Source organism: Triticum urartu, chromosome 5 (assembly GCF_003073215.2).
Source record: "Triticum urartu cultivar G1812 chromosome 5, Tu2.1, whole genome shotgun sequence".
NCBI lineage: Eukaryota > Viridiplantae > Streptophyta > Magnoliopsida > Poales > Poaceae > Triticum > Triticum urartu.
The window spans coordinates 289,022,434-289,045,060 of NC_053026.1; the positions used below are offsets into that span (position 1 = coordinate 289,022,434).

Below are 22,627 nucleotides of genomic sequence, written 5' to 3' on the forward strand. Positions count from 1 at the left end.
TCCAGCAAAGAGTACACCAAATCCAGTTGCCAAATCCCTTTTCGAACCAGAGAGAGCCCCAATTGCAGAAAATAGGACCCCTGTTCCATTTCTTCCCAGTTTAGAAGACGAAGCTTATGTTGTTGTCAGGAACTTTGTGCGCATCTTTCCTTCATGGAAAGATTATACCACAGACACAGAACAATTTCCAGTCTTCCTCCGCAACTTATGCGTAAGTAATGTACTAATGTTATTCATGGTCATTACTGCATATGTTTCTGCTGACAGAAGACACAAGATTTCATTCTTTCAAATAGGCAAGGCGCAAACTGGATTGTGATGATGAGCAAGGGTTGGTTGCACTTTTCAAGCACTCGTTGATGAAGTATCGTTCCTACCTGAGGCAAGCGCACTTCGATGGCAAGCCTCTGAACGAAATTTCTGTAAAGTCTCCGGTGCTACATTTATCCGACGGTGACTGGAATAATCTTGTTACACATTGGTCTCGGCTGCAGCGTAAGGTACTGTCTATGATATCACATCACAATTTGAACTACATTTCTGCATTTGCCTTAATGTCTCACTTGTATGAAAACTGTTAGCAGAAGAACATTCGTTCTCAAGGGACCACAGAATCTCGCAACTATACTGCACACTGCATTGCTCTTGTGAGTACCTCTTGCCCTGTATGACCATACTTACTTTCATAGCTGTTTGATTATGTAGCATCACTGCACATGTTAGCCTCGTAATCGTCCATTTGGTGGACATTATAAGATCTGTATGGACTCTTACATAAATTTAGAATCAACCCAATGCTTTTGAAGAGGTTTAGCTCTGCAGTCCTCTTGTAAGGACTGAACGTGGTCTATCACTGTACTTACATTAACAGCTACTCCCTCCGTCCCATAATATAAGAACGTTTTGTACAATACACCAGTGCTCAAAACACTCTTGTATTATGGGAAGAGGGATTGGTTCATTTTGTAGCATTCTGCATCTTATCTCCCTCGCCCACCATTTACTAAAAAAGATCAGATCTATATTTAATCTTACCAACAAGTAGAATACACAGACAATGCCAGTGCAGAAGTGTAGCCCATTGCTCTTGTCAGTACATTTTGTCCTGTAACGCTTGTACTTCCAGGGATTGGTAGTTGATTATGTAGCATCAATCTGCATCTTATCTTCATTATCCTCCATCCCTTCCAGTATTATCATATCTATAATTACTCTCTACAAAATGTAGAGTACAGGCAATGCTTATGAAGAAGATTCTGTGCTGAAATTCTTGAGTTATCCTTCCCTTGCCATGGAGAAGGGCATTATAAAGCCGGTGTTAACTGTTAATGTAAGTCAGTCCTTCTAAAGCCTTTATCCTCAACTGCTGTTTAATTTGCTCATACTCCCTATCGTTTACTGCTGTTTAGTTTGTTGTTTCTACCAAAATGCATGTTCGTAAGAACTGTAAGTTCTAAGTTTTACTTGTAAAACCAAATTCCTTATTCATACCATGCACATTACTTAATACTCCCTATATGTATGCTTGTTTTTGTGGATCTATAATCCAGTGTGTGGTGAAGCAGCCCACGTTTGCACCTTGTCATCTCCTGTTTTATCTTACTGATGTGGCTGATGATATGAACAACATGCCATGCACATTATCCAAAATAGATACAATGATTGTCTTTGCCCTTCATCTATGCTTGTTATGTTGACATGGTAATCCAGTGGTGTGGTGAAGCTCCCCACATTATGAACAATGCCAAATTATGCTATTGATATTTTGAACATACTCTTTATTTTCTAATTTGAAATTGGATAGAATTGACAGAACAGTTATCATCTTTGTTTATACACGTGCAAAACCTGTCATCTCTCTGCTTTGTTTCAGGGTGATATGCCTGATGGCATGCACAAGTCTGCTGAAGGCTATGAGACAAACCCTACAAATATTGCAGCAAAGAAGGCAAAACATCTTAAAGATAGCGAGACAACCCCAAAGTCTTGTCTTGATGCAGTGTTCAAGTTACTTGAGACTAACAGTTATATAAGCTCACAGAATTCGTTGTCTGAATCAGTTCGACTTCTTCAGTCCCAATTTCTAGCAGAAAGGCATTCTGTAACTCAACTTCGACTTGAAGTCCTATCTCTAAGAAAGATTGTGGACAACACCAATGAGAACCTCATCGCTAAACAGCTACACCTGGAAGCTATGACCGACATGCTAGGCCGGTCTCATAGCCTTGCTCAGCAGCTTGCGCAGCAGTTCCCCCGCAAGGCTAACCTTTCTTGAACTGTCTTGGAAGTGGTCTCGGTTCAGTATTATTTTGTTACGCTGCAATGGTGCCCAGTTTTTGTAATCTGCTTCTTCGTTGCGCTTTATGATCACTGGTGGCGAACTTTGATGCCCAGTGGATGTAATATACCTTAAATCCTTTATTGTGTAGTGTAGGTTTATTCTTAGTTACTATGCCGTAATTTCTTTATTGTATAGAGTAGGTTTGTTCTTAATTCCTACTAGTTATGCAGCAGCCCGAAATGAACCCTAGCCCATGATTGTGCAAATCAAATCACAGGCTTTTAACAGGCCAAAATTGTCTGGGTCCTTGTTTGGCCCAATTAGATATCGGCTGCGAGCAGGCCGGATGCAAACCGGGCCGTAGTTAGGCCCAACTATATGACGGGCTTTTAACAGGCCGAAATTAATATAGGGCCGAAATGTTAAACGGTCCCTTAATAGGCCAAAACTAATATCAGGCCGAATTACTAAGTGGGCCTTTAGCAAGTGGGCCCAAAAGCATAGTGTCCAGTTGACGGGCCGAATCTGATATGGGCCATAATTGAGCCCAAAGCCTCTTAAAGGGCCGGACCTGATCTGGGCCGTAATTTGGCCCAGAACGTGGTAGGCTTTTAACGGGCCGGATCTCATATGGGCCACTATTAGGCCCGGAGCGTGGTAGACCATTAATGGACCGGATCAAATATGGGCCGGCATTTGGCCCAAAACATGGCAGCCAGTTAGTGGGTCGGCCTACTAGGGTCCTCAAAATCTTGTGGGCCTACAGCTGGGCCGGCCCATTAATGTCGGTGAAATCTCGTGGGCCTTTAGATGGGCCGGCCCATTATGGCCCACAAGAATCTTATGGGCCTTTACCCGGGCCGGCCCATTATGGCACAAAAAAATCTTGTGGGCCTTTACCTGGGCCAGCCCATTATGACCCGCAAAATCTTGTGGGCCTTTAGCTGGGCCAGCCCATTATGGTCCGCAAAATTTCGTGGGCCTTTAGCTGGGCCGGCCCATTATGGTCCGCAAAATCTTGTGGGCCTCTAGTTGGGCCGACCCATTTAAACTTGTTGGGCCATGCCACGTGTCGACGTATCATAGGTGCCTTCTGTCCAGTGAGTGGATGACATCTGTCCCGACGATGAGCGTACACGTGTTTCCTCTAGCCAATGATGATTTTACACGTGGAAAATCCCCATTGGTCGGGGCTGTTAACGGGTTATCAGATCCAAAACCCGACCCGATAGCTTAACGGCGTTCCGTTACGGTGGATGCCACATGTCAGTCACCCTTGACGAAAGCACTTCTGTGATGCGCGATTTATCATCATGGAAGTGGACACTTCCGTGATGATAATTTTGGTAATGTCATGGAACACTTGTACGACAACACAGGTATGACTATCTTGATTCTGTCATAAATTTGTCATGGATGTATGCATGACAAAAAAGCGACCTACTGTGACAAACACGTATCATCACGGAAGTGTATTTTTTTGTAGTGATTATCTCCTCTTCCACCTCGCCAACTCACTCAAACCCTAGCACCACTGCTAGCTCGCGCCGACGCCGGAGACGAAGCGCTTAGCTACCGCGACCTCTGCGACACCGTACTCACGCCGGCCGCGGACCTCATATTCTCCGCCACCGCCGTAGGTGTCTTCCATCGCCAAGTTAGGGCACGGGAGATTGGACTGCTCGGCCTCCCTTCTGCCTCGTCTAGCAGTTCATCTGTGGTAAATAAATCTCACTTTTTACAGCCTTTTTGATCTGTCAAATCCTTCCACTTCAACCGAAAGTGGTTTCTCAACTTCCAAATCTGGATCTGTCTCTTTCTGAATCTCATATCTTGCAAAGTATGTTCACTTATGATTCATAACTAGTTAGATTCCTCACTTGTACTTATTCATGGATTCGTACAAATCTGGAACCAACTCACTTCAAATAAGTGAATATCTTCGCACTATGAGGTCAATGTCTTCAAACTGATTTATCTTCAAAATCTTCTGAGAATGCACATGACCTCTTCCCCTTCCCTCGCACCTTAATGCTATCACAGGTACATGTCTGTGGGAGAATCTCTTGGTTCTCATAGTCTGCATTCATTTGTAGAGGTCTTACAGCATCATACTGACTCCCCTGAAGCCATCTCTTACTTGACAAGTAGACGGAAGCCTTTCACCGTCATGAAGCCTCTCTGTCTGAATATTATGGATTTTGAGAAATCTGCAAGGAAGGGTGATGTCTACTACACAACCTTCTTCTTGTAAACGTTGTTGGGCCTCCAAGTGCAGAGGTTTGTAGGACAGTAGCAAATTTCCCTCAAGTGGATGACCTAAGGTTTATCAATCCATGGGAGGCGTAGGATGAAGATGGTCTCTCTCAAACAACCCTGCAACCAAATAACAAAGAGTCTCTTGTGTCCCCAGCACACCCAATACAATGGTAAAATTTATAGGTGCACTAGTTCGGCGAAGAGATGGTGATACAAGTGCAATATGGATAGTAGATGATGGTTTTTGTAATCTGAAAATATAAAAACAGCAAGGTAACTAATGATAAAAGTGAGCACAAACGGTATTGCAATTTGTTGAAACAAGGCCTAGGGTTCATACTTTCACTAGTGCAAGTTCTCTCAACAATAATAACATAATTGGATCATATAACTATCCCTCAACATGCAACAAAGAGTCACTCCAAAGTCACTAATAGCGGAGAACAAACGAAGAGATTATGGTAGGGTACAAAACCACCTCAAAGTTATCCTTTCTGACCGATCTATTCAAGAGTCCGTAGTAAAATAACACGAAGCTATTCTTTCCGTTCAATCTATCATAGAGTTCATACTAGAATAACACCTTAAGACACAAATCAACCAAAACCCTAATGTCACCTAGATACTCCAATGTCCCCTCAAGTATCCGTGGGTATGATTATACGATATGCATCACACAATCTCAGATTCATCTATTCAACCAACACAAAGAACTTCAAAGAGTGCCCCAAAGTTTCTACCGTAGAGTCAAGACGAAAACGTGTGCCAACCCCTACGCATAAGTTCACGTGGTCATGGAACTCGCAAGTTGATCACCAAAACATACATCAAGTGGATCACATGATATCCCATTGTGACCACAGATAAGCATGTGCAAGACATACATCAGGTGTTCTCAAATCCTTAAAGTCTCAATCCGATAAAACAACTTCAAAGGGAAAACTCAATTCATCACAAGAGAGTAGAGGGGGAGAAACATCATAAGATCCAACTATAATAGCAAAGCTCGCGATACATCAAGATCGTACCACCTCAAGAACACGAGAGAGAGAGATCAAACACATAGCTACTGGTACATACCCTCAGCCCCGAGGGAGAACTACTCCCTCCTCGCCATGGAGAGCGCCGGGATGATGAAGATGGCCACCAGTGAGGGGTCCCCCCTCCGGCAGGGTGCCGGAATGGGTCTAGATTGGTTTTCGGTGGCTACGGAGGCTTCTGGTGGCGGAACTCCCGATCTATTCTGTTCCCCGAAGTTTTTAGGGTATATGGATATATATAGGAGGAAGAAGTACGTCAGTGGATCTCTGGGCTGTCCACAAGGCAGGGGAGCGCGCCCAGGGGGGATGGGCGCGCCCCCCACCCTCGTGGGCAGCCCGGGACTCTTCTGGTCCATCTCCAATACTCCATGGGCTTATTCTGGTCCAAAAATAAGTTAAGTTTCAGGTCAATTGGACTCCGTTTGATTTTCCTTTTCTGCGATACTCTAAAACAAGGAAAAAACAGAAACTGGCACTGGGCTCTAGCTTAATAGGTTTTTCCCAAAATCATATAAAATAGCATATAAATGCATATAAAACATCCAAGGTTGATAATATAATAGCATGGAACAATCAAAAATTATAAATACGTTGGAGACGTATCAAAGGGTGATAGGCAACACTGTGTAGTTTATGTGATCCCGTTATCCCGTTATCAAATGACAACTCATGTTCATGGTTAGGAAACCATAACCATCTTTAATCAACGAGTCAGTCTAGTAGAAGCTTACTAGGGACACGGTGTAGTTTATGTATTCACACATGTATTTAAGTTCCCGGTCAATACAATTCTAGCATGGATAATAAACATTTATCATAAACGGGAAATATGCTAATAACCATTTTATTATTGCCTCTAGGCCATATTTCCAACAGTTGTAAGCCGAGAACCAGTGCCTTTGCACTCGCCGTACGTGGTGATACATGGCTACATGTAATTTTCTATAGTCATGCCAATGCAACAGTTAGCATGATATGTGCACCAACTAATGCACCACATATTTATGAAGGTCTGAACGTTACCAAGAAAATAACTCACCTCGTAGTTGTCACCATGTTTTTCTTGACGGGCGATTGTCACCATGATGATCGGAGCTAGCAGGCCAGACCATAGCCGCTGAGCAGTCACTCCGATGGTTAGATTTTCCATGGAAAATTGTTGTAGCAAACATCCAAGTTATGTAGGATGGGGCACAACCTGATCTGTGTGAAACCGGCTGTGGGTCAAACAAACAGGCATGTGAGATTTGTACCAACGATAATAACGATGGTTGGGAAAAAATGAGTGGAGATGATGGTCTATTGAGTAAGATGTGCGCGTCACTGAAAATAATCAAGGAGCCAGCCCCTAGGACCCGCGGGTTCGGGTTGTGGAAGACGGTCCGGCCAAAGAACGTCGAGCGGGTCGAACGTCGGCGACATCAGCGGCGCCATGGATCGCATCAGGTCAAACGCCAACGACATTTGCGACACGTATGCCAATCCTTCCTACTCAAGTGAGGCCCCTCTCTGCAGCCCTAGTTCATGTTCCCCTACTTCCTTCCTTGCATGTTCCTTCCAACCCCCACACACAATCTTTCGTAGTTTTTTTAGAACACACGTCGTTGCTTCCTTCCTTGCGGTCCATCCCTCTTTGCAGCCCTAGAATTCATGTTCTTGCTTCCTTCCTTGCATGTTCCTTCCAGCACACACACAGAATCCTTCCTAGTCAAGTTAATTCTTTTAGCCCATATGTCAGCACACATGTCCCTCTTTGCATGGTGCAACACATCCAGAATCCATCCTTCCTTTCAACGGTTTGATCACCCTCTGGTCTGTTGTCATCTTTCTTTTTTGTAGGTGTCTGGTTGATATTACAACGAACTTTGCTAATCTATATAAACTGGTGGGAATCGTCTTAAAGAAGTGAGATGAGATTATTTCACATGAAATATCGATGCTTTGCAGCCTATTGGATTAGAGATTACGTTTTTCTTATGTGGCTTGGGGCCCAGAAAAGGCCTAGCAACAGTTATTTGATGGTTAAATAGGCCCAGCGATTTGATTAAAAAAAGGCCATGCAAGTAACCTTTAGTACTATTTAGAAAGGAATTATTTCTATTAATGAACACGTGATTTCTCAGCTGGTTGACTCAGGTAAGTCAGCCATAAGAGGTTAGGGGTTTAAATATTCCGTTTGACATATATTTTCCCCATGATTTTAGGGCGCGCCGGCGAGGACTGCGGATTGAATATTAAAAAGTACAAGGGCTTCTTTTTTGCAAAAATGCCGCGACGATTAGGCGGCAAAAACGGTCAGTGCTTTATTGTTAGATAAAGATTTTGGACTATGGCAAATTTATTGTTTACACCATGGCAATTTTATTCAACAAACCATGGTAAACAAAATTGGATAGCATGGCAATTATTATTGAGCATACCATCAGAAACTTCTTTGGATATTCCATGGCAAAATATTTGAAGATACCATGGCAATTATCTATTTATGAAACGTTTTTTTTTTGTTAAATCTGGCTATGTGATGACAACAACAAAAAATTCAAAAATTGTCATGCTTTTTTGAGAAACAATTTCTCCTTTTGATTTGCCATGATTTATTAGAGGATGCATTTTTATAGAGGTCGCCCACCATAGCGAACAAATCGTTAGCTGGAGGCAACCCCCCCCCCCCCCCCCCCCCCCCCCCCCCCCCCCCCCCCCCCCCCCCCCCCCCCCCCCCCCCCCCCCCCCGCCCCCCCCCCCTTCCCGCCGCCTCCGGCCCCCTTCCTCGACGACGACTTCGATTTCGGGGACTTCGCTTTCGCCCCCGCTGCGCCCCAGCCTGCACCTCCGGCTCCGCAGCCGGCTACTTTCGCAGCCTTCGACGACGACTGGGGCGACTTTGTGGCGAGCTCCCTCGAATTCAGCCCGGATGGCCTGTCCGCACCCGCCATACCGCCTACGGGCAAGCCAGCCGCCGGCGCCTGGGAGAAGCCCCGGGGCCCGCTCCCCTTATCCCTGTTTGGAGCCGATGACAAGGAGGAGGAGGAGAAGGATGAAGTGCCTGTCGGGCCGCCGCCGCCCACGTCCACGGTGCACCAGCGGCCACCGTCGTTCGGATCCAAAGCCTCGAGCCCCGCGGATCTCAAGGACCTCATCGTCGGCCTCTACGGATCTCAGCCTCCGCCTACCCCCGACGCACCACAGCCGGGTGCGCTGGAGGAGGTGGACGATGACGGGTTTGGAGATGACGGTTGGGAATTCAAGGCCGCGCCCTCCTCTGATGCCGGCCAGGATGGAGCCGGACAAGCGGACGGAGGTGGAATTGAGGTAAGCTTATGATTTGTTCCTGTAGTGATCCCTTCCCCTTCATAGCTGTCTTTGTAAAATTTCATGAGATTTTGACATCAACGTGATCTGAAACTATTGCATCAGCTGGACAGCCGACCTGATAAATGTATTTGGTAAAGAGAGTAAGCTAGCTTGTGAAGTAGGGCATGTGCGGGATGTTTATTTCTTACTAATTTGCTGCTAGCGACCAAAGCTAACCCACTGTAGAAAATCCGTTGCTAAGCCCCGGCCGGAACTGTAACCTAAGAGCTAATCAAATACAATAAATCACATGAGTGTGGCAATTCAGTAAAACAATCAGACTACTTCAAGGGGTAATATTCTATCCCATGTAAACTGTCCGTCCGGGGAATAAAGTGTAACTAGTACTCCCTCCATTCCAAATTATAAGATGTTCTAACTTTCTTCTGAATCAGATGTATATAGACACGTTTTAGTGTGTTTGTTCACTCATTTCAGTAAGTATGTAGTCCATATTGAAATATCCAAAACATCTTATAATTAGGAATGGAGGTGCATAAAGCTCTAACTCACACCTTCATGGTTATAGTTTTAGACTTGGACATTAATTCAGTGTTGTATATATTTCCTAGTAAAAATGGAGGTCATGCTTGCCATGAGTCGTCTCATTTTATTTAATACTACGAACATATACCTCTTAAGGCTCTGACGATATCTTTAGCCACCTTGTTGCCAGTTTTTTTCTAGACTTTATTTCCCTTCTCCTGATCTGGTTCGATATAAATCTTTTCATACTCTCAGGGTATGCCAAAATCATTGGGCAGCGACCAGAAAGATTGGTCACTATTTACTGGTGTCAATAATGAACTGAACCTCCAGACTACAGATCATGTCAGAAATCATGAGTCCACAGGACAAAGTGTGAAGATCTTCAGCTATTCTCCAGATAATAGTTCATCCATACTCAACTTGTACAAAGAATCTAAATTTGTCGATGCTGTTCACGTTCCTCAAAGTTGTTCCGAAAGTGTAGTCAGCTCTTCTGATATGTTCTCTAGCAATGAAGTGGTGAGTATTTCATGGTATTTTAAGTTACCAGTGGATAGCATTCATTTATTTTGATGTGTGCTAATGATCAGTGATCAGAACTCTTCGTTTGGAACAGATGAAAACCATTCCATTAAATCAGGAAGCGACAATATTTTGGTTGATTTCTACCATAAGCTGAGAGAAGAATCCATGGCAATGATATTCCGGTATAATAAGGATATTAAGGTCAATCACTGCTCATTACATTTAGTACATACATCTTTGGTATTTTTACCATTTGTCATTCAGTAATTATTAGTATGGTATCAGGAGGCCCAGAAGAGTTCTGCACATTCTGATGGAAACAAAGAAGAGACAGCAATTGAAAGGGAGATCCAGGTATGCACTACTTATGTTTTTCTATATTAGCTTTGTCTTGGTGAATTTAATATATGTTGTCTTATGTGCTGCAGATAAATCATTATTTGGCCTAAATATTGAACTAATCCATTTTTCACAATTTCCAGGAAATCTGGGAGAAACTACGAGATTCTTCGCTGGCAGAAGGATTTCGCATTGAGGAACAGCCTTCGAGGGATGAGAGTATTTCTGGACTGCTTAACAGTACCAAAGAGGAACACATAAAGGATTTTGAGCAGCACTATCATTTAGCAGAGAAAATAGCACTGGTATGTATCATCCTTGCTCCTCAGCGATATGTAATTATCTGCTCGTTATCAATACATCTTAGTAAGGACTAAGAACTCATCCTACTGTTATCAGCGAAAAAGACTGGCACAGATCATTCTTTTCGCCTTGTGTTTTTCTTTTCTTTTTTTAAACTGAAAACTGTAGGGGAGGGGCTCCGACAGTAAAATCAAGATCAGTACACTTGATTCTCTTTGTTGGACGTCCTTCATTGTTGTGTATACAGTAATAATGGAAGGTGAAAAATGATTTGAGTAGTGCTTTCTTTGAACAGTTCTGTAATCCACACCATTCTTACCCTCTGAAGCGATATATAGATTAGATGTAATTATTTTTGTTGCTTTAGTATAGAATTATGTGCAGCTGATCTTGCTGTCTACCATGTTACCATCTGCTTCTTGTTCGGTCATGATTTGATCTTTGTTTGGGTTATTAATCCAATACTTGAATATAGGCACAGCATGACATGAGTTTGGCAGTTGAACTTTACAAGCATAGTGTGTCAACCCTACATACCTTGGGACTAGCATCCAAAGAGGAGCAATGCGATTATGTCGTCGCATGGTACAGTATGTTTCTTTCCTGTGCTCAGGAACTGCAGCATGGAGCAGTGCTTTGGCAAGAATCTTGTCATGCGAAAGTCCATGATCTAGTAATTTCTGAAGGTACAGATGTTTCGATCAATTTGTGGCACTTTTATCATTTGTGTTCAAAGGTAGAATATTAACCATAAATCTGGTATTTGTTGATTGTATAGGTGCAAATTGGTTTGTTGCTCTTGGGGAGATCTACAGAGTTGCACACCTCTTGCATTTGTCATTGCAGTATTTCAAGCCTTGGGTTCTTGCGGATCCCGGGATGTTTAGTAAAATGTTGGCTTGTTGGGACAGCTGCATTAATGCATGGACTAGTGGTTTAGAAACAGCTCTTAAAACAGTTGTTGACAGCGATCACTTAGCTGCACCCGCTGGTAAAGCTCTTCTGGAGTCCATCGTCAGTATTAATGAACTTGAGCTGGCCAATTTTGAACGTTGTCTTGCCAACAACGAGTTGACATGCCGACTAACACTCCTGCCAACTGGTCTTCTACAAGGTAATACATTCTTGCCAGGAAGGGAAACTTCAGCTATATTATAAGATGCCTCACTCTGCTGACTAATTAGTTACTTTTTCTTCACATAATGCAGGAGGGAAAGTGGTTGTGTGGAACGGTAATCACTATTTTGTTAAAGCTGCCAATTTTTGGGCAAATCGGGTATCTTCCGATCCTCCTCGGCTTTCACTCGTTCATATCTCTTCAATGGACGGTACAAGCAATAGCTGCCTGCCTTGTTGAGTAACCTGTCCACAAATTCGCGATGTTCTTAGAGGATGAAACTTGTGAGTAAATCCAGTGGAAGCATCACAATCTCTCTTTACCAAAACTTATTCATGAGGTTGCGTCGCAGTACAACAATAGTGTAAAGCATCTCGTTGATCTGTGCAACACGGCGGCTGCTTCAATCCATGGAGACTACGCTCCAATACTGGTCAAAGGCCATTCTTTTGTACAAGTAATATGTTTCACCATTCTTTCCGTAGATGACGGGTATCTTTCTACAGTTACCATGTATATTGTATTTAAGCTGGAGTACACTGCAACAGTTCAAGTGCACAAGCAGCCGAATCCGCTGCGATGGCACAAACTTGCTGATTGTCAACTTCAATTTTTGGTATAAACTGAGGGGGAGGCTATATTGATTTGGTCCTGCCAGCTCTAGATTTATTTATAGATCATGTTTTGATATATATTTTCAGGGCAAAATCATGTTTTGATTTTGACAGGCGGCCACGAGCCCACAGGTTTCACCTCTTAGAGCATTTACAACCACAATGGGCTAATTGGATCCCTTATATGTTCGGACTGGGTTATATGCCCGGGTAGAGTATGCAACTGCACCCCTCAAAATGTTCAGATCGTGATTAGACATTTCATCAAGTACTCCCTCTATAACCTTTGTAAAGAAATATAAGAGCATTTATTCCACAAGAACCGGCACACTCGTTGGCTGCATGAACTAGCACGCGCGTGGCAGGGCTGCGGCCAACCAGCGACGGCGTCAGTCGTAGCGCGAGATTCAGGGGCAGGGCTGCGAGAGGTGACGCCGTCGCGCGAGATTCAGGGGCAGGGCTGCGAGAGGCGGGGCCTTTTTCACTATTCTGACCCTTTGAACGAACTTTGTCATAAAATGAACTTGACGTGAAAGTATTTCATGATCTGACCCTTTTAGCAACGCCACAGCCCGCGGCGTTTCTGCCCAACATAGAAACGCCGAGGTAGCTAGCGTTTCGGATTAAAGAAGAAACGCCGAGCTAGCTAACGTTGCGGACCAGGTAAGAAACGCCGAAGGCACTGGCGTTGCTACCCATCATTGGAACGCCAATGACTATGGCGTTGCTGCCCTTTTTCATGTGCATGTGGAATGTGGATGAACAGCCTAATTAATAAGGCTAATTAATTATGACCAAAGAGGGCAGCAATGCCATGGTTCCTTGGCGTTTCTATGATGGCCAGAAACGCCAGCGCCTTTGGCGTTTCTTACCTGGTCCGCGACGCTAGTTAGCTCGGCGTTTCTTATTTGATCAGAAACGCTAGCTACCTCGGCGTTTCTATGTTGGGCAGAAACGCCGCGGGCTGTGGCGTTGCTAAAAGAATCAGATAGTGAAATACTTTCACGTCGAGTTTATTTTGTGACAAAGTTTGTTCAAAGGGTCGGAATAGTGATTTCGGCCGAGAGGCGGAGGGAACGTTGTAGGTGAGCAGGGACGCTAGGTCACTGACTATAGCCTTGTGCTCTATCCTCGTTCAAAACGAGAGAGGAAAAAAAAAGAATTTGTGGCTGTAGGTAGGACCTGGTTGGTTGAGATGTGGGCTGACGTGGTGGACGTGTCCATGTGCTGAACAATCCAGACATATGAAGGGAAATGGAGGGTCATGTCTAGGTGCCGGACAACCCGTACATATAAGGGATATGAAGGGTCTGGTTGGGTGGACATTTTTCTTCTTTCTCTTAAGGGAAATGAAGGATCCGGTTGGGCGGGCATTTTTCTTCTTTCTCTTGTCTAGATTGTTTACCTGGACATATATTGGAAGAGTGGGGTCTGGTTGTAGATGCTTTTAGAGCATCTATAGCTCTTTCCTATTATTCTTTAATCCTTCAAAAAAGGTCTGGGGATTCATTCTCAAGGAGCCATTCCCCAAAATCTATAGAAAACATTTGGTTTGTGCCACTATCTAGCTCGGGTATTCGAGAATACTACTGAAACTTCAAATTTAATAGTGTCTCTACGGTTTGTGAAGAAATTAGCTATATGCCCTTGTGTGTCGTTTGCTTGAGTTACCGTCAGGTTGCGGTCTTCATTGACCTGTTTTCTTGTCTTTGGGACTCGTCACTTCGCCACATCAACTGTAGTGGCAAGAGACTCTTTTGACCCTTTGAGACCCACCACTTTGTTATGTCTTCATCAATGGAGAGAGGGGACTCGTTGACCCTTTGAACCCACCAATCAATGTGTGTCAAAAGAAAACAATGGGATCCCTGAAATAAAAACATCCAGTCCATTGCGCTCAATGCCTCTCCACTAACACCTTACCCCCCCACCTTTCCAACCTTCCAAGAACACCCATCCCCCCTCCCTTGGCCATCTTCAGCAATGGAGCCAGCCGAGCAAGAGAGGGTTGTATGGGCTCGCTAGGTGAGTGTCATGTTTCTGATGTGCGGATGGCTACAACAAGAGATGAGTGCCACCTTTCATTGTGAGGCTTATGTTGCAGTTCGTGTCGTTAATGCCTAAGGAGCGTGTTCGCTACAGTCCAAGGAGAGCCACGCAGGCGAGGAGTGTGTTCGCTAGAGTTGATTAGTCCCTTTAGTGATCCGGTAAGGGAGCAGAAAGAATTCTCGCCTTTTCCCCCAGAAGTGACCCTGAGTTATCGAACCCACGAGAGGACGGTACCCTTTAAGTCAAGGGTTTCTAATAAGCTTTTGCAAGAGAACTAAATTCCATCTTTTAACCGGATCAGAATCAAGCTGACACTAGAAACACTTATAATAAAAATAGGCATGGGTATGAGGACTTATGCTTACAACCATATATTTGTGTCGGGATCATTATGCTCTTACTTTGTGCCCTTTAAGTCATCCATTGAGATGTGCTTGCTACGTATCAAAGTGAAGGATTTGCCCAAATTATGTCTTAACTGGCACACATCCTGCATCAAGAGTCAGTTGTCCAACCGAATGCCCTATCCGTCGCACAGGGTTGCCCCAATAATTAAGATAGCAATAATCCGACAAAAGCATTGAATATTTAATGACTACACCTCTTGAATTCCTAGAGATAGAATCCGTGTTACTGCACTAAACCTTTATGTCATTGGTGTTCAGAATAACACATCACAGTCTCCCTACCCTTAGCTCCTTCGTGACTCGCTCTCCATGGTCCTAGGTACCTGCAGGGATGAAGAACATGAACGAGAAGAGTAGACAAGTACGAAACAAGTACTGCTGCAGAGACTTCCTATACAAACGGTTTTTACCGCCTTTTCACGTTAGAGTTTTAAACCATCGCCTTGCCTGTGTGTGTGATAAGGTGGGGGTGTTCTTCCCACACGACCCAGAAACTGTCGGTGATAGGTCCTCCGGTCATACACGGCAAAAAGAGCTCATGTGCGATCGGGTGAGTCATCGCAGACAATTATACATGCCCAATCGTTTCCATTTGTATGTACATCCCACATAGCGAATCCCAGACAAACATTTCCGTTAGTATGTACATCACACACAATTTTTATGTGAAAACATTTGCGCAAGATGGCCTAATGCAAACATTTGTCGAGCGAAAGTTGTGTGTGATTATTCATTGATCCAACACGCCTACTTTCTAGAAATTGTGTGGGTTGTTTGAGTTCATCGCCTACGATGTTGTGTGGGAAGCCGTCCGCAATACAAAAACCTAATAAGCAGGCTAATTGGCATATTATTGATAATCCATTTAGTAATCAAATTGACAAACACACCATATATTTCATATCCGTATTACGGCAATCAAGATTTCAAATTGAATTACATCAGAGTACAACATTAGATAGCTTCAACACTCAGTTACACCATATAGGCATATTGCTAGCTACGCCATTACACAACAACACCAAGTTTCACATGCAACATCCAAAACCTTTGGAAAGTAGCATCATACACGGTAAATAGACATATGAATCTCAACTGGAAAACTGCTGAAGCGGAAGGCGAATATTGGGCCTTCAGTGATGTTTAATGTCCTTGCAACTTTAGGCCAATGGATGTGGATAATTGCCCGTCCAACCTTCGTCCTATTGAGGAAGACTTCAGTATTGTACCGTGGGTGTTGAATGAATACCTTCCTCGCCTCTTGACCAAGCAGGTGGTTTGAGAGGTAATCATCGGTGAACTGCTTTGAAAAAGACTGAAAACAAAGATAAGCATAGATATTTGTTCTAAATTTTGAAATGGCGCATAGGAAAAAAAACAAGGTAAACGAGTTAGTACCATCCTATAGTTGACTGATGTCTTCTTCATTGTGCAAACAAAGATCTTGCTGTTATTCGTTAGTAGTTTCTTTATCCTAATAATATTTCCGAGTTTCTTAACTTGACTGAAATTCATGATCATCTCATTTCCCTATATGCAAAATGGGTCGAATAGTGGGTCTAAACCTCTGGCAGTAGGACCTACATATGCAAGACCAAATTGTTTAAAACATAAATATTAGAATGGTTTGTGAAATTTCATAATAATGTGCTATTAGCCAAAGGACCATGCATGTGCAAGCCTCGATGGTAAACCTCAGTGCCTCCCATTGTTTCCCTGCAACACATATAAGGCAAATATTGACTAGTTTATGTGAGAGTTGGCATACTATCAATAGAATATGTTAATGAAAATAACAAATTACAGATCCAACAAATTAATTCGAGCCGCATGGAAAAGCCAGTTAACCAAACCAAGCATGCTAAACAACTTGGAAAGATAGCAATTGTATATGTTTCTCATGTATTTAGTACATCCAAATTTGATTTATTTCTCACATGCATAACAATACAAAATTGTACCCACAACAAATAAACATCACATTGCATAATTGAACCAAACAGTTAACTGGACACCACAACAAATGAACCAAATAGTTAACTAAGCACCACATCGCATAATAGAACATAGACTAGAAGATCACACAGTTAATCAAACCAAGCATGCTTAAGAACTACTAGTAAATATAGCAATTGTTGAACCAAACTGCTAACTTAACATCACATTTCAGAAGATCAGATTGCATATTAACATTACAGAGGACAATTCACTAGAAGGCACTGGCGGTGGCCACGAGAAAACACCACGAAATGTCGTTTAAAGTAGCCAACCGCGTGGCAGCGTCCGCGCGCGAGGCGTCGATGGTGGCCTCGACGGCGAGGTGCTCCTCCAAGATCTGGTGGTCGGCACGCATGACAGCCATCGCGACCTCATCCACACGTGCGGTCGCGATTCACCTCTCCACTGCCAGATGCTCCTTGAGCTCCTAGCTATATTGCGTGCAAAATGGATATGGGCGGCACTTGTTTGAAGGATGGGGCAGTGATTTGGGTGGAACATGTCACACCGGCGGTTAGGGCATGTGGGATGGAGAAGGAGGATGATGGGAGTGGAGTGTGGATTACCTGACTATATCGACGAGGCCGCACCATAGGAAGGAGCGTCGCCGGTGAGGAGGCGGCGCTGCAAGCAAGTAGTAAAGGTTTGAACTTGGACAGGAAGGAGAAAACAATGGAAATGTGGCTTTTAGTCAGGGGAGGGGCGAGGAGCTAGATATTTCCGCGGTTGCTGAAAACTTTCGCTCGGTGCAGCGAAAAACTAGCACGCAAATGTGGTTGATGTGCGGGTGATGGACTGTAGGCGACGAAGTTTCCGGTGTAAGCCATACACGAGGGTGCCCCAAGATATTTTATACTGCATCGCACACGATTCTTACTACTAAACTATTTGTGGTGTACTTAATTTTTTTCATTTTGATTTAAAAGACAAAATGGGGTCATGGTGGGAAAGGACGGTGTCTGAATTGCTAGAACATCTATCTACAATGAACATGCAACTATAGGAGTGTTGTGTTAAAATTTGGAATTATTCAGGGTTCGTTTGCCTCCTTTATACATTAATTGAGTTTCTAGGCATTTAGTGTGCATAATTCAAATTTGAACTACATGCACATGCTCCAATGCACCAAAATGGGTTGAAAAATTATATAGGTGCCCTTGGGTTAATGTTTAGGCCTCATGCAAGAAATGGTAATGAATTTCAAACATCTGGGTGTCGTGACTCGGGTGGAAACATTGATCAACTTGGTTTTAAAATTCCTATAAATTCAAAACTCACCTGAAAATCATGAAACTTGGCATGTTGTAAAGGCATGGCACCAACATGCTGTGGTAAAAATATTGGGACAAGTTTTGGTATAAGCTTCTGCTACTAGTGAGTTGTGATACATCTCCATCATATCTACTTTTCCAAACTCTTTTGCCCTTGTTTTGGACCCTAATTTTCATAATTTGAATGGAACTAACCCGAAATGACGTTGTTTTCAGCAGAATTGCCATGGTGTTATTTTTGTGTAGAAATCAAAGTTCTCGGATTGACCTGAAAATTTACAAAGAATATTTCTGGAATATATAAAAATACCGATGGAAAAAGATACCAGATGGGGGCCACCCTAGAGCCACAAGCTCTAGGGGCGCGCCTCCTAGGCTTGTGGGGCCCCTGGAGCTCCGACAACCCTAACTCCAACTCCATATGTACCTATTCACAGAGAAAAAATCAGAGAGAAGGATTCATCATGTTTTATGATACGGAGCCGCCGCCACCTCCTGATGTGCATCGGGAGGGTTGATCTGGAGCCCGTTCGGGGCTCCAGAGGATGGAAATCGACACCATCATCATCATCAACCTTCCTCCATCATCAATTTCATGATGCTCACCGTTGGGAGTGAGTAATTCCTTTGTAGGCTTGCTGGACGGTGATGGGTTGGATGAGATTTATCATGTAATTGAGTTAATTTTGTTAGGGTTTGATCCCTAGTATCCACTATGTTGTGAGATTGATGTTGCTATGACTTTGCTATGCTTAATGCTTATCACTAGGGCCCGAGTGCCATGATTTCAAATCTAAACCTATTATGTTTTCATGAATATATGTGTGTTCTTGATCCTATCTTGCAAGTTGTAGACACCTATTACGAGTTATGATCTGCATACCCCAAGGTGACAATAATTGGGATTATTTCCGGTGATTATCGTAGTTTGAGGAGTTCATGTACTCACTAAGTGCTAATGCTTTGTTCCGGTTCTCTACTAAAAGGAGGCCTTAATATCCCTTAGTTTCCTTATGGACCCTGCTGCCACGGGAGGGTAGGACAAAAGATGTCATGCAAGTTCTTTTCCATAAGTACGTATGACTATATACGAAATACATGCCTACATTACATTGATGAATTGGAGCTAGCACTACTGCAGGATGCTGCTAACACGACACTACGATCAGAGACCCTTTGAGGAAACTGTGTGATGCATTAATCGCAAACAATGATGTAAAAACCCGTCAAAAAAGATGCAAAACATTTGCGATGGCAGTTACATCAAACACGGTTCGGATTTTAGTTGCGTGTGTGATGCTGGGCATACTGTTTAGTCCAATGAACTGTTTGCGATGCGGCAAAAGAACAGAAACGGGCAGCCAGATGAAGGTGTGTGTGATATACGACATATAGTTCACTCGGATGAATTGTTTGTGATTAGGGAACACAAAAGAAACGGTCATCCAGGTGAAGGTGTGTGCTATATACGGTTTACAGTTCACTCGGATGAACTATTTGCGTTGAGCCAAGAGAATATAAACGGTTCAACTTAACAAGATGTGTGTGATACGCCGCAAACAGGCCTGTAATCGAAAATGTGTGGGAAGACCGATAACAACATAGACGATTCCTGTTAACAAGCCGTGTGTGTTGTGAGCAAACGATTGCTGGTATACAATTGTCAGTGATTGATGAAATCATCACCGACGGGTTCCATTGTTTAGTCCGTGCGCAATGTGATTTGCTCTGTCTACAGAGCATCAACATATATACTTAAAAAGACAACATTGGATAACCAAATTAAGCATACAATTAGACAAGTGACTGCACACATGGCATTTTCACCAAAGCAAGCAATTACATGCATACTAAACTAGGAGAAACAAGGATCTAATCATCTACTTCTTGTTGCAATGACGCTTGCCATATTTCTGCTTCCGGCTGGATCCCTGGCCGTTTTGGGGAAGGAGGCACTTCCTCATGTCAACGATCTGCTTGTACATCTCGTAGCTCATGTACGCCTCCTTGGCCGCGTACACGACGTGAGCTTTGTCGAGTTTCTCCATCCAGGCCGAGTGCCAGACACGCTTGTCCTTGTTGCCGGAATCCTTCATGTCTCTGTAGTAGGGATCGATGATGGCCTCGGCGAGGTGAACTAGTGAGTCCTTCTCATGCTCATTGCTGCCCCAGATCTTGTATTGGCCCTGGATGTCGACAAGATTCTGGCAGGCGATGCCCAGATTCTTGAGCACCTTTACATCATTGGTGATGTCCACCGTAGCGAACATGTAGTGGGGGCTGTTGACATACCTGGCGAAACGCTCGCAAGGCCTTGTGGCCAGGCAATAGTGGTAGACGAGGACATGATTGCACACACACATTTGGGCGCCAATGACCTTAGGACGAGACCCGACATGAGTGCGGGTGTACTCGAGGTCGAACCCGACCACCTTGTACTTCTCCTCAGCAAGCAACATCTCCATGATGTGGATGGAGTGCTCCACCAAGACCGGGTTGTTAGTGTACACCACTGAGAGCTCCGTGAACCTTCTATGGGTGTCCACCACGACATGGATGGTGAACTGCTGCTCTTTGTCAGCAGCTGCTCAGAGCGCCATTGGAGCCGCACAGGATACCCTCTAAGAATTTTTCATGGTGGGTGTGCTTCTTGCAATGGTGGGGTGCGATCGAAAGGTTGAAGAGACACAAGGGTTAAATGGTTGCTGTAATAAATGGGGGTCGGCCGGCCTATAATTGTCATGTATGGTCACCGCGTTCATAGCGAAGGATTCCAGTGCACGCTTGACAACACCGCACGCGTTTTGTTTGACCACACGTGGGCTCGAAGGGCGCCAAATGTATCGTCGGTGAGCTTGTTCCTGCGCTACCATGCAGTTTACTGTGCAAGCTTCCTGCCCGGCTAGTTTGGCCACACGTCAGCTAGAAGAGGGACAAATCATGGGTGAGGGAGTCCTGGATTAGGGGGTGTCCGGATGGCCGGACTATATCCTTTAGCCGGACTGCTGGACTATGAAGATACAAGATTGAAGACTCCGTCCCGTGTCCGGAAGGGACTTTACTTGGCGTGGAAGGCAAGCTTGGCGATACGGATATGTAGATCTCCTACCATTGTAACCAACTTTGTGTAACCCTAACCCTCTCTGGTGTCTATATAAACCGGAGGGTTTTAGTCCATAGGACGACGTACACATCAACAATCATACCATAGGCTAGCTTCTAGGGTTTAGCCTCCTCAATCTCATGGTAGATCTACTCTTGTACTACCCATATCATCAATATTAATCAAGCAGGACGTAGGGTTTTACCTCCATCAAGAGGGCCCGAACCTGGGTAAAACTTCGTGTCCCTTGCCTCCTGTTACCATCTGGCCTAGACGCACAGTTCGGGACCCCCTACCCGAGATCCGCCGGTTTTGACACCGACATTGGTGCTTTCATTGAGAGTTCCTCTGTGTCGTCGCTGTAAGGCTCGATGGCTCCTACGATCATCAATAACGATGCAGTCCAGGGTGAGACCTTCCTCCCCGGACAGATCTTCATCTTCAGCGGCTTCGCACTGCGGGCCAATTCGCTTGGCCGTCTGGAGCAGATCGAAAACTACGCCCCTGGCCGTCAGGTCAGATTTGGAAGTTTAAACTACACGGCTGACATCCGCGGAGACTTGATCTCTGACGGATTCGAGCCACTACCGAGCACGCCGCTCTGTCACGACGAGCACGATTTAGCTTTGCCGCCGAACTGTGCCCTGGAGGCCGCACCCGCGTCAGCTCCGACCCTTAATTCGGAGCCAACTGCGCCGATTGAGGATGGGCGGTTGGACGCCACCTCGGGGGCTGCGATCTTAACGGCGATTGAGCCGAATGCCAGCCCCGCACTCCGCGAAACTCATGATTCCAAGGAGCCGGACTCCTCTCCGGACTCCGAACGATCCGCGCCTCTGCCGATCGAATCCGATTGGGCGCCGATCATGGAGTTTACTGCCGCGGACATCTTTCAGAACCCGCCCTTCGGCGATACTATAAAATCACTAAAGTCTTTCTCTTTATTAGGACTACGGTCAGCGAGATTGGGATACGGACGATGAAGAAATTCAAAGCCCACCCACCACCCACTTTGTAGCCACCGTCGACGATTTAACCGACATGCTCGACCTCGACTCCGAGGACATTGACGGTATGGACGCCGATGAAGGAGACGACGAAGAACCAGCGCCTATTGGGCCCTAGGACGCCACCTCGTCATATGACGTATACATGGTGGACGCACCAAAAGATGACGACGAGGAGTGGAAGGACGCACCGAAGGCTTGTTCCCTCGAAAAGCAGTCAAAGCGGCGATGCAAGCGCCGCCCCAAATCCTGCCCCGACAGAAATAGCGATCACACAGACCCAACGCTGGAGCAGGGCGAACCGCTGCCGGACAACGGCAATCCGGATAATCAAACCGAACAAACAAATCCTATCAAGGATCATGGTCCGGACGACATAACACCGGACAGGCACCCGGAGCAGCAGACTGCCCGTAAAAGGCTTGTTGCCACCGCGAGGAGTCTGAGAAAGCAGAAGCAAAGGCTCAAGGCCAT

The 22,627-nt window shown here is 44.7% G+C and overlaps 1 protein-coding gene across 1 annotated transcript in view; it reads left to right on the forward strand.

Annotated features, from left to right (window-relative positions):
• The window catches only part of LOC125506990, a 41,843-nt gene extending 29,501 nt beyond the window's left edge, over nucleotides 1–12,342 (forward strand). Inside the window, exons 2-9 of the mRNA XM_048671694.1 lie at nucleotides 8,322–8,889; nucleotides 9,673–9,939; nucleotides 10,018–10,146; nucleotides 10,231–10,299; nucleotides 10,428–10,589; nucleotides 11,063–11,273; nucleotides 11,366–11,701; nucleotides 11,796–12,342. Coding sequence (XP_048527651.1) covers nucleotides 8,322–8,889; nucleotides 9,673–9,939; nucleotides 10,018–10,146; nucleotides 10,231–10,299; nucleotides 10,428–10,589; nucleotides 11,063–11,273; nucleotides 11,366–11,701; nucleotides 11,796–11,944 — 1,891 coding nt within the window. The 3' untranslated portion in view covers nucleotides 11,945–12,342. The remainder of the gene's footprint in view (nucleotides 1–8,321; nucleotides 8,890–9,672; nucleotides 9,940–10,017; nucleotides 10,147–10,230; nucleotides 10,300–10,427; nucleotides 10,590–11,062; nucleotides 11,274–11,365; nucleotides 11,702–11,795) is intronic.
• Nucleotides 12,343–22,627: the final 10,285 nt, after the last annotated feature.